Source organism: Kryptolebias marmoratus, linkage group LG7 (genome assembly GCF_001649575.2).
Source record: "Kryptolebias marmoratus isolate JLee-2015 linkage group LG7, ASM164957v2, whole genome shotgun sequence".
NCBI lineage: Eukaryota > Metazoa > Chordata > Actinopteri > Cyprinodontiformes > Rivulidae > Kryptolebias > Kryptolebias marmoratus.
This window is the reverse complement of record NC_051436.1, coordinates 21,143,370-21,156,333: the sequence shown is the minus strand read 5'-3', so window position 1 is coordinate 21,156,333 and position 12,964 is coordinate 21,143,370. Positions and strand designations below refer to the sequence as shown.

Below are 12,964 nucleotides of genomic sequence, written 5' to 3'. Positions count from 1 at the left end.
ATTTCATTAATAAATGGCCATTTTGTGATATTAATCTAGGATGGTTCAAGTTAGGTGTTTGAGATTAAAGTTATGGTTTGACCTCTTCTAAATAACACATGGACTCCCTAAAAACATAAAAACCACAAATTGATAATTGAAAGAGTCATCACAGTACAATACATTTCTATTATTTAGGCGTAAAGGAATATTGCATAAAGATTTTGTTGTGGCAAAAAGTAAAGAGAGACAGGAAGACTCAGCCTGTTGATTTTAACAATTTACCACAAAAGAAATGTCAAGTAGAACATCCCAAAGATGAGATGGATTCAAGTGGTAGAATCTGTCTGGCCTCAGATGGTCAGTGCACTTTTGAACAAAACTTATCAGTGAGACTTAACAAAAAAAAACAAAGACTATTAGGATACATTAAATGTAAGTCACTGTTTCTGTTCACTGAATGTTTAGAGCAGAACAGAAGGCCTTGTTGGCCCTGACGATCCACCACTGTAGAAATCTGTTGTAGAAAAATAAGATTTACTGATAAAATACTGCTAGGCTCTTTAAGAAGTCCTTATTAGGTGTAACAGAAGTGTTCTGTAGTGCATATCTGTTCACAGTTCAGTGTTAAGTTTAGCTGACCTCTAAGTGATACAACCTTCCAGTTACAACAAGACTGGTAGCGTTACCAGTCTTGTTATAATTGAATGTTAAAATGACCAATAATTAAAAGACAGTCATATTGTAGCATAAGCCCCATGTTAAAAAATCCTTGCTGTCAGTCGATTGCACGCAGAGTAAAGGAGCATCATTGGATGCTCAAAACTTGGGTAAAAAGGAGCGGGAATTAGCTAGCTAACAGTTAAAACTGGATTTAAAAACTGAGGCTAATCCACCTCCTTTACTAGTGATCTGAGAAGAACTAAAGCAAGAACAGTCAACAGGGAGAAGTTCAGCAAATGAAACTGACTCACCAACATGAAGCCATGTTTCAGTCAGGAATATGAAATCTAATTCTCAGGAGATAAAATTATCTTATTGGCTAGTGACCTAGCGTTCAACAAAACTACATGAAGAGACAGAGCATTTTCTCAAAAGCTGCAGCCATCAGCTAAAGATCATTCACATCCAGTACTGGACAGACTGTTTTTTTTGCATTAGCCTCCATGGCAAAAACAAAAGACTCGTAATTAATAACTGAAACTGTGGTTGACTTTATTTTTGCTATTTGTTAGGATAATGTATTAAAGCTTCTGCTACAAATGTATGTAATGCAGCTGTGGGTGAAGTAAAAGGAGAGTTAATTATTGATAAATCTGTTTTTAATTCAGTTTCTTGCTTTAGTAGGCTAATAGTTGGACATTAAATGCTTATGCTTGCTGTGTAAAATACATCAGTTATGCAAAACTCTGTTATACTGCATTTTTGTGTGACAATGATGTCATGGCATCATAATTATGATATTAAGAGGTGAATTTATTCAGGTAGGACACCAGTGAAGGGCTGTCACTGGATTTTAGACACTCCTAATATGAACACTTTGTTGTTACCTTTCACTTATCAGTTCAGCTTTGTCAATTAATAAACTTCCTTACTTGTATCAATATTTCAAAAGAAGGAAGGTAAGTAAACTTGATGTAAGTTGACAGGTAAACTTTATTTTTTATTTCAGAGTTTCTGAATTAGAATGAGTGAGGTGTCTCAAGAGTAAGTGCAGCTAACTTATTTCTTAAGGTATCCCAGCTAGCTAACTTCTTTACAAATGTTTTTTACCTAATGTCAAGGTCACCATCACGGGGTCAACTGGGATAACAAACACAAGAACCTACATTTTATTCATGTAGAATTTAAGCTAAAAATATTTACCTTTTTTACTGACCCTCAATTTTCAGAAATGATTATTTTTTTAGCATTTAATCTGAGTGATTCACATCTTCATATTTATCTAGAATAATGCAAAATTTGCTATGTTTTTGTGAAGGTCTGTGTGAATTCTTATGCCACAAAGTGTCTCTTTTTTTAACCCTTTTTACCTTTGACCTCATCAAGTGACTGCCCAACAAGGTGCTTAATGTAAAATCACTGACTTAAGCACTAAACAGTTCCTGCTGAGAAAAATGCAGTTATACTAGGGAATTTATAAAAATTTATATAAAAAATAAACTTAAAAAAAAACTTTCATCTCTCCCTATTTGTTCCACTTTCAGTTCAAACTCAGGTCCTCTACCAGAGGCCTGGGAGCTTGAGAGTTCCCTTCAGTATCTTAGCTGTTCCTAGGACTGCACTCTTCTGGACAGAGATCTCTGAGGTTGTTCCTGGGATCTGTTGGAGCCACTCTTCCAGTTTGGGGGTCACAGCACCGAGTTCTCTGATGACCACTGCTACCACTGAGGCCTTGACTTTCCACAACTTCTCTATTTCCTCTTTCAGCTCTCAGTATTTCTTAAGCTTCTCATGCTCCTTATTCCTGATGTTACAGTCACTTGGGACTGCTACATCTATCACCACTGCCTTCTTCTGTATCTTATCTTTCACCATAATGTCCGGTTGGTTAGCCATCACCTGTTTGTCTGTCTGGATATGGAAGTCCCACAGTATCTCATACTTGCCAACATTTGGGAATGTCAATGTGGGACAACATAGCGTGAAGCAGGCACCGCTGTTTTGATCTGAGCTTGGAATGAGATTTTGAGCTGCTAGAAGTTGTTAGATGACGTCATCACCTAATTTGCATATCTGGAGATGTTGATCAGGCTGTAGGAGAGAGGAATATCAACGGTGGCAAAAAATGAGTAAGAAACACTCAAAATATGTATAGAAGCTTTTTGCGCCACTGTGGACACAGAGTGGAGCAGGTCTCCTCTCTGCTGTGAGATTGACAGCTTGGGGAAGTGGACGGGGCTTACGGTACGCTGCAGAATGAGTGCTTTCACACATTTAGCCGCCAAAGTCACTAGATTTGTTGATATTCGCTTTAAAAAAATGCTAGAGGGATCTGAAAACTTGCTAAATTAAACGTTAAAGTGACAAAAAGACCGTGTGCGTGTTTTTTTTGCGTGAGAAATACAAAGTGTGGCGTGTGAGTGTGTGCACTTCACGAAATGCATGTGTCTCACGGTCAATGCGTGAGACCAGAGAGCCCTGTGCATGTGGCTGCTGCTGAAGCATAGCTATAGGCTGCCGGGCAAGGCCAGGGCCTAATGCGGGACTTTTGGATGTCCCGCACAGGGTGATGCGGGACAAGGGACAGGGGGGGCTAAATGCGGGACTGTCCCGCCCAATGCGGGACGGTTGGCAAGTATGGTATCTTAGCCCTATCATTCTCCACCACCTTGGGTGAAGTCTCCCACTTTGACTGTGGGACTTCCAGTCCATACTTGGTACAGATGTTCCTGAACACTATTCCAGCCACTTGGTTATGGTGTTCCATGTAAGCTTTGGCTTCCTGCATCTCACATCCTGCTGTTGGATTGTCTGGTGTGATAAACCCTTGCCTCTAGCTGGGAGTTGGCACAGCGGTTAAGTCACATGACTTTGGTACATGAAAATCATGGGTTTGGGGAGTTGAAACCCAATGCCAACCTCTGAGCAACCTCAGTTATAAAATGATACCATGCTGGCTCGAATGTCACCCAGATTAACAAGGTTTGCATCAGATGTTAGGGAACCAGGACATTCTGATGAGAAACGGGCTACTGGAACAAGACATTCATGGACAAGGGTGTAGAAGGATGTTATTTTAAACTGAATGTTAAAGTTTATGTTGCACTTTGCCCTGAGTTTTTTATTGTCTGTTGTCTGTTGTTTTGCTATATAAATAAATTTCACTTCAATTAAAAGGTTGGTAATCATGTAACTGCCTACCTGTGTGCATGTGTTTGTTCATTTGTTTGCCTGAAAGCAAAATACCTCATGAATCCCTGGACTAAGAATAAAACTCTCTAAAAGGAATCACTGATTTCCATCTTCAACTGATTATGTTTTGGAGTCACCATGGTTCAAGATGGCCTCCCCCTCATCATATAACCCAAGCACTAACAGATTGTGCAAGATCTTTATTTTAAAACTTTGGCATGAAAGGCAGCAGGCTATGGATTCTGTTGTGTTCTCCTGAGGTCTACACAGTAAATGCATTTGTGTATGTTGTGTTAGTTCTCGTCACTGGATGGCTCTGCTTCAACAGCCTGGAGTAGGGGAGTGGGTGTTAGGAGTGTGGTATTTCATTTACAACTGTCACAACACATTCCTTTAAGGAATACTTTACAAAATATATACACTATGTGCTCAAAGTGAAGACAAACATATTACAAGTAAGCAGAAAGTTTGAGGGATATTTTATGAACAAGCTGCACTACTACATAATAAACTGCTATCATAACATGTATTCAGCTTTTGTTTTCACTCACCTTAACACTGCTTTTGTTTAGGTGTCGAGAAAACAAAAGAGAAACCAAGTTGAAACTGCTGATTCTTGTCTGGGATTTTTTTATGAGGTAAAACAAGTTTGGCAGTGTACGGTGAAATGTTTGCCAAAGGACCTGAACACAGGACTTTTTATTTGTCATGTGAACCAGTTTTGCCGAACCAAAGCAGAACAGAAAGTAGTGGAATGCTGAAGGAGGAGGGTTAACTCAGACAGTGTTGTGATAAGGTTTGTTCCCCCATCAAACTCTTTCACCACCAGCATTGTTTCATTTAGCTTTTAATCTGTTGATTTAAGCAGTAGCATTTTAAATAAAATGCTAAAAGAATAAAATGCTCTTTTTTTATCTGTTCTATTAAAGAAAAAAAAAACTCCTGATGGCTGGAAATCTACTATACTTAGTGGGAAACATCTTTACAGCACCTGTGTGTTTCAATGTGCTGGCTTTGCTGTACTGATTTGACACATTGAGTTATGTGCATGGTGTTAACAGCTAAATTAATAATATTTAAACTGGACAAATTCACATATAAGACTTACTTTTTTTAGCTGCTTCCTTCTGCTACAACAAGCAAAGTCGCAGGGAAGGTTTGGCAATTGTTTTACGCCAGATGCCCTTTTTGACACAACCTAGGCTCAAACCTGCAGCCTGCGATGAATATAGTACAATTAATAAATACAATACATTTACGATGTGAAAAGCATAGGCAAAGGTAAAAGCACATCTGGCAGAGTTACAGTCTTCATTATTACAGCTTTAATGTTTCTCTCCTCTTTTCTAACAGGTAAAGCCATGTGACTAAATTCCGACAGAAGAATTGCTCACCATATTTTGGTGCAGTTCTTACCAATAGCATCCTTAAAGCATGCAAAGCATGCAGAATAATCAAGATTTTTAGGTTTAAATACATAACTATTAAGAGCTTCGTTTATTTTGTCATGCTGGAGTTGGCACTCTAAATCTATATTTTGTAATTAAATAAGGAACTGGATTATAAGACGCACTGTCAATGAATGGTCCATTTTCAAACTTTTGTCATATACATTGTGCACCGGACTATAAGACTGCTCTAGCAGAGCTGGTTCGCCTTTACCAGCATTTATATGATCCTTCTATGAGAGATCACAAAGATAATCAAATGGTTCAAAACTCATGGAGGAATACTGCACTGACGTAAGCGTCAGGTATAAACGCCTACAGCGCTCGCTCAGGTCCGCATGCTGTGCGGGGAGCCCTGTGCAGAGCCCTGAGTGACTATAACTGAGCCTTAATGCTGCAAGCGGTGTGGCTTTGTAGTTTACCAAAGTCGTGCTAAAACATTACGACTTCCGCATTATAAGGTGCACTGTCATTTTTTGAGAAAATTGAAGGCTTTTAAGTGCGCCTTTTAGTCCAGAAAATACGGTACCCTAAAAACTCAGCGCCTCCACACCAGCAAGAGTGCTTTGTTTTTGTATCTCTGTTTCTAGGAGAGTTTATTGGCTGTTAAAAAATAAGTAAAGGTGGGGCAGGGGGGAGCATTTGGCATTTGTTTCTTTCTTCTTCATAATACACACATATCAAACCATGACTGCAAAAATTTCCTGTGCTCTTTATGTCAGTTTTTTCGACCTGCTTAAATCAGCTGGAAATTGGTGCCAACACTATGAAACTGTTGGTCAAAAACAGAAGAATACTGCCTATTACTCAATACTTAATGCTGGCAGAAATATGGACATTTTAAGTGTCAGCTGTGTTTTTGTTTTTTGTGTCTATTCACTGCAAATAGGGTAAACCATGTTTACATTTATGAAAAAAATGCTTTTACAGAAGAGTGTTTTAGGACAAGAAATCAACTGTCTATACCAGACCAGACAAAGTATTTAATGGCATCTAATACTTTAGTAAGTCAATTCATTTACAGTAAGTAAAGCTGGAAACTCCCGAGAGGTGGTGCCCAGGTACAGGTGACGAAAGTGAAACAAAATCAAATGTAATAAAAGGAGAAAACATTTCACTGGCTGCAGATCGTCTCAGGTGCCACTGAAAAACACATCAACTATCGGTTTTTTACACTCCAAAAAGAGTGAGTACTTTTCATTTTACTTAATACAGCAGTAACAAAGATACCTATGTTGATTAATAAATGGGGCTGCAAATGTAGAGTATTTGAATTTCAGAGTATTTGTACTGCACATATTATATTTTGATGAAGTTTTACAGCTGTAGCTAATCATCATGTAATTAATTGCAACTATTGAACAGTCTGTTTTTTTAAAAAAAAAGAAAAATAATTGTCTTCCTTCTATTTTAACCAGATTTGATGATACTTTGCAAAATGGCTGGAAGTGACCAAGATCCAAGAAATGAACAATTGTTTGACAACATTTCAACTTTTCACATGGTTGACTGTTTGTCTCCAAATGATGAGAAAATGGTTCTCAAGAAGCTTCGAGGACTTGTCAGAAATATAAAATGGAGTCCTGATGACGTCTCAGTATTGTTCAATGCTCTTCTAAACCGATTTGAGTCATCATTTGCCCATGACAGATCACATCTCACCCAGTGGTTGATTCAAATGTTGCACTGCATCGAGGTTAACTGTATCACTTCCACTTGGAGATCTAAATCAGAAAATACACTCATGGAGCTGGTCAGAGAGACTACAATACCAGATGAAAAACTAAAGGACTGCCTGGCAGATGACACAGACAAAACACTGAGTCAGATTATCACGGAGATCCGGAGTGAGGAGATAAACCAAGTAAATGATGAGCTGTTAAGAGAGGTGAGAGACATCGTGTCCTCAGTTGATCAAGAGCTGAAGTCAAATGGTAATGGAAGCCAGTTGAGTGGGCTGAAAAAAGATTTACTGAGACTTTGTCAGGCAGCAGAAAGAACTCATTTCAGACCACGTCTGACACAGATGGTGAGCTGGTGTCTCATGGCTCTTTCCAACACAGGCCGATTAATCCAAGTTGGTACTGGAGAGGGAAAGTCCTGCATCGTGGCAATGTTTGCTGCCTTTCGAGCTATGAGAGGTGAAAAAGTAGACATCATGTCAAGCTCATCAGTTCTAGCAGAGAGAGACATAAAATACTGGAAGACATTTTATGACACTTTGAAAATCAGTGTGGACTGTAACATCAACAAACATGACAAAGAGTTAAAAAACTGCTATAAGTGTCAGGTTGTTTATGGGACTGTGGAAGAGTTTGCTGGAGATTGGCTTCGACACCACTTTCAGAGGATGGACATATTTGGTCAGAGGACATTCCAGTGTGCAATCGTGGATGAAGTGGACTCATTGATGCTGGACAAAGGTCATCATGTTGTCTATTTAAGCAGTGACATGCCAGCTCTGCAGCATCTCAACCCTCTACTGGCATTCATATGGGCCACTACTAATCAGTACAACAAGATAAGTGCAAACACAATTGTTGGACGGAAATACTCCTTTCATCAAGTTGTACTGAAACACATTAAAGAAAAAGGCACTGATGAGTTAGCTATTCTTCAAATAGCTGAGGACGCTGGTGTTCTGTCCCAAGGCTCTGTCCAGGAAATACAAAGAAACCCAAACCTTTTACCAGAGAAAACTGCAGCTGTTGCAGCTGACAAGCTGGTTGACTTCTTTAAGAAAGTAGAGACAAGATTCCCATCCTGCCAGTTTGCTTTGTACATTAAAAGAAATGGAGCTTTAGAGGAACTGAACAAAAGGTCACAAGGAGAAACCGAGCAGAAACGAGTGGCGCTTCTTTTGGATGGTGGCTTCTGTCAGTACATGTATCATGACAAAGACAGTGTGCTGAAAGCTGCGGAAGAAGAAATAAAATGTGCTCTGCATTTCACACCATGTGAACTGAACAAGACTGAAGACAGCTGCTATATTCCTGGCTTCCTCTCTGATCTGGTCAAATCTAAACTAAGTGTTTGGATTGTAAATGCATTTCTTGCACAAACCATGGAGATGGATCATGAATATATCTTGGAGAAACACGGAATAGTGCCAGTAGACTACAGATGCACAGGTGTGGTTGAAAACTTCATGAAATGGAGTGATGGTCTTCAGCAGTTTCTTGAAATGAAACATCAGTCAAAGCTGAGTGATATGACAGCCATCACTAACTACATGTCAAATGTTGGCCTGCTTCAGCAGTATAAAAGTCAGATTTATGGAATGTCTGGGACTCTTGGTCAACAACCAGAGATTGAGACTTTGCAGAAAATATATGAGGGTATCAAAACCTGTCAAATACCATCATTCAAGCGCAGAAAACTATTTGAGGTTAAAGGAGTGGTTGTGAAGGATGAAATAACATGGATTAAGAAAATTTGTAATGCTGTTATGAATCAAACCCAGCAGACAACATATAGGGGTCCAAGAGCTGTGCTGGTCATCTGTGAGACCATAAAGTTGGCCAAAACTCTTCACCAAGCTCTTGAAAATAGGGTCTCAAACAATATGCTTTACATAAACAACAACATGGACAACAGTGCTATTTTTTCCAAGGAACTGGACAAAGGAGAGGTCATCATAGCCACAAACCTCGCTGGTCGTGGAACAGATCTTCAGATTTCTGACTCTGTCAAAACAGCTGGAGGTTTGTTTGTTGTGCAGACCTTCCTGCCCAAGAACGCTCGTGTGGAGGCTCAGGCCTTTGGACGTGCAGCGAGACAAGGAGCTCCAGGATCAGCTCAGCTCATTGTCTGTTCCAAGCATCTGCCAGCGCCACTCCAGTTGTTGGTTTTAACAAGAAACGTTTTAACCTTGATGGAAAATTTGTTAGATGACTCCCTACCCTTTAAAGATCTGTTTGTAATGCAGCTGAGGTTGTATCAGCAATGTTGCACCAACAAACAACGTAAAGAGATTTCTTCTTTACTTTCACATATATTGACTGAAGACTCCATGTCAGATGTAATGATAGCTAAAAAGATCAGAGATGACTCAGTGGCTGAAGACTTGTCTAGTTATGTGGAGGACCACATCCCAAACATAAAGAAGAAGGAGGAGCTCTTCAGTCAGTATCTGGAGATACTGGATCAACTGTACAAAAGCAACAACAACAAGCCAGCAGCATCAGATGTGTCTGCACTCAATGAGTTTTGGGGAATGTGGCTGCTCACAAAGTTCAGTGAAGAAGACTCCATCAGTAGGTTGAAAAACAGTCTGAAAGTAGACCTGAGTAAAGCTGTTCAAAAGCTCAGGCAGAGAGAATCCCCTTTATCAAACATTCACCACTACACTTTATTTGGCAATGAGCTACAAGAAATGGGAATGCTTTCAGAGAGTATCAACATGTACACTAAAGCCATAGATAAGGACCCATGTTGGGCAGCAATTGCATATTACAATCGTGCTTTTGCCTTTTTAACTTTGCAAAACAGGAATCAGGACCCTGAGTGCATCAATCAAGCTCTGGAAGATTTGGAAAAAGCACTCAAGTCTATTGAGCTCTATTGTGAACAACTTGAAGTCATTAAGAGATATGCCACACAACCAACAAAAGAACTCCTTAGCAACTTCACCACCAGGTTTGACTTACATATTGCATTCAGACACAGGGTTTTGGTGGATTTTAAAGCAAACATTGGTCAAGCTGTGCTGAAGTTGAGAAGGGCCAGAGATACTGGTGGCCATGTTAAAGTGGAGAAGAATCTAGTCTACTTCCTTGCTTCACCAGAACATTTTCTACTCTTGTCAGTTCTCATAATGTTATCAGCAAGACAGATTTTTTCTACAGACCCTCTGAAGAGCCACCAACTCATTAGCCACCCCTCTTTCGACATGTTCATTGAAATCCGGAGTCTTGAATCTATGGGCTTGACTCATATCTATGTCTTAGATACACTGTTCTCATTGGGAGGATTTTTTTCAAAGATCAGTAGCTCCTTGCGTAAAACGTTTGATAAGTAACAGTAAATGCCATCATAAGTTGTTCAGAGTAAAACTTAGAACTCCTGAGCAAGCGGTAATATAGAAAGCTAATTGTGCCACCTGTTGTTTTAAAATGTACATTTAAATGTTAAGTGTGATCATAGTTCATAAAGTTTGTTCAAAACAAGTTCACATCAAAAAGATATTATTTAAATCTGTAGATGTAGAGTTAGACAATTACTGGATGTGAAGTGTTTGAATATATTGTACTGTTCTTTTTTAGTACCATGTTTCTTGTACTGTATTGAAAGTTGAGGAAAGAAAGCCTATTAAACTTAAAAAACAAACAAACAAAAAAACAAATATGCTCTTTAAAATATGGTAAATTTCAACACAATAGAAAACTTTTTATGTTGTGAACAATATCATTTATAGTTCTATTAAGTCATTTCTAACTTAAGAAGAGAACATTATAATCTTTGAGAGTAGTTTATAATTTAAAGTTATCCATTGAGAATAAATGTAAAATACAAATGAATTTCAGTATTGGGAGGTAAATAATGAAATGATCTTAACGAGGAATTAAAAACTAATAAATCAATATTTAGGTTTAAAAGGGTTGTAAATGTGTGTTAATTAAGAATTAAAATGTAAACTGATTTCTATGTAAAAATTGTAAAGTCTTTAAGATCAATAAAATTATATGTTTTTTTTTTGTTTTTTTCTGCATTGAGGATATTCTGTATGACTTTTTGAATTTACCATGGGATGGGCGTAATAAAGCTTTGGTTTTGTTTTTTTATATTGTCTATGTAATTGGTATTTTTAAATGTAATAATTCATACTCCAGTGAATTCGGTCATTAATGCAGTTGCCCCAACATTATAGGTGGGTGGAGGAGCAAGGAGATCTCTGAATTATGGCTTTTTCTAAAAAGTATGGGTATGTGGTGATCAATGCTGCATAAGTATATGGTAATGGAGGAACAAATTGACCTGGAGTTGTGTCATTGGTTTAATGTTTCCATCTGCTTTTGTGTGTTTTTATCTCTCAAATATGGTAACAACAATAAAAAAATGCAATTATGAATAATATTAAAATCTAATTTGATTGCTGGAGATCACTTGAAAACATTCACAGGAGTGTCCTGACAACAGCTTTCAAAGGGTGAAAAATGGAGTTTACTGACAAAACAAAAAATGTTAAATTTCTGTGAAATAAATTTTATCATTTGCAATTCCTCTTAAACGTTCATAAATTTCCTAGCATGCATGTGTTTCAGAAATATACGTGATATAAAATTTCTGAACACGTGTTTGAAAAGTGTAAACAGTATTTAAGCTTGTTCTGTGCTTGGGACAAATCTCTTCTTAGCTTTTGGGTAAATTTGCATCTGTTTTTTTTTTTTTATAATACAGAGCATTTGGCCAGTGAAAACAAAGAACTTTATAACACAATATTTGTAATACCAAGGTCTTTATTTTAGGAGTCAGTGCAAAACTGCACTTAAACATAGGTGGGAATTAAAACCATCAGTTATGGTCACAGTTGTGTCACATTATAGTATGAACCTAATAAGATGGGGGAAAAAATAAGAAAGGGTCACAGTGGCAGCTGAAGCCCCTTTTAAATCCTTTTTGTCCCAACGTTAAAATCTTAGAAATTCATACTTAGAAATTCTTAAATTATTGTGCTATACCTAAATGAAAAACTCTGATGTTGGAAGGTATTGCATAGCCAAGAAAAAAATCTAATTTTCTATATGAAAGGCAAAGTTTTACATGAAGAAAACTAATCTGATAGTTTGAAGTTGGAAATTAGCCTGTTCATTGAAATTCTCCAAGATTAAAATAGTCAATTTACAAGAACATCTATTTATTTTCTAGGTTGTTTATTGTAAATTTACTTGGGAAACCTCTTAAAATTGATAAATAAATAAAATTACAAAAATAACAACAAAGACCCTTGCTGCAGCCATTTTGCAGGGAATCAAGGATGTCACACGGCCACAGTAGTGAGGAAAGAAGTGCAGCATGGCTACATCAAGCAAGTGTAACTGAAATAAAAGAAGTCTGAGGGTTACATGCCATGTCATGTGTAACATTCGGGTCTTTGTTTTGCCTGGTTGCAAAGCACCTCAGTTAGCTGATCTTGCTGGTAATGTCAACAGCTGATTGTTAATGTTTCTACTCCATATGCAGTCTGGAGAGCCATAATTTTACACCAACAGTTTAAATTCTGTATGAGGTAATGTTGTCAGGCTCGATTGGACTGAGCACTTTCTACACTGTGTTCATCAGTGATCCCTGATAGTGGCCCATGGGCAGGATGGGTGGTAGCTTCCATCCACATGTTTGTATTTGTATTTAAGATATTTTGCATATATTTCTTGTTTTAAAGCACTGAACTGTCACAGTTTCACTGCTCCTGCCACAGACTCCAGTAACTTTCCACAGTCTAGCAGTTCATGCCACGCCCCCGGATCTCAAGCCACAGTCATCAAGATCACCACCAACTCACAGACTTTGCCAGATTATTGAACGGTTTACCTAGTAGATGTCCAGCGTTTTCCCACAGTCCACGCCTGACTCTCGACCTTTGCTCCTTGCCTGCTCCTCGCCTGATACCTCCACGGACTCTGACTCACGATAACCGACCTCGCTTCACTACTCTGGACTACGCCTCTTGGTTTGTGCTTCTC

At 38.3% G+C, this 12,964-nt stretch overlaps 1 protein-coding gene across 1 annotated transcript; it reads left to right on the top strand.

The window, feature by feature from the left end:
- Nucleotides 1-6,431: 6,431 nt before the first annotated feature.
- LOC108245268 (protein translocase subunit SecA-like) lies at nucleotides 6,432-11,913 on the top strand. The gene is made up of 2 exons (XM_037976637.1): nucleotides 6,432-6,468; nucleotides 6,701-11,913. Exon 2 carries the CDS (start codon nucleotides 6,706-6,708, stop codon nucleotides 10,300-10,302), a length of 3,597 nt encoding a protein of 1,198 aa, XP_037832565.1. The 5' UTR covers nucleotides 6,432-6,468; nucleotides 6,701-6,705; the 3' UTR covers nucleotides 10,303-11,913.
- The last annotated feature ends 1,051 nt before the right edge of the window (nucleotides 11,914-12,964 follow it).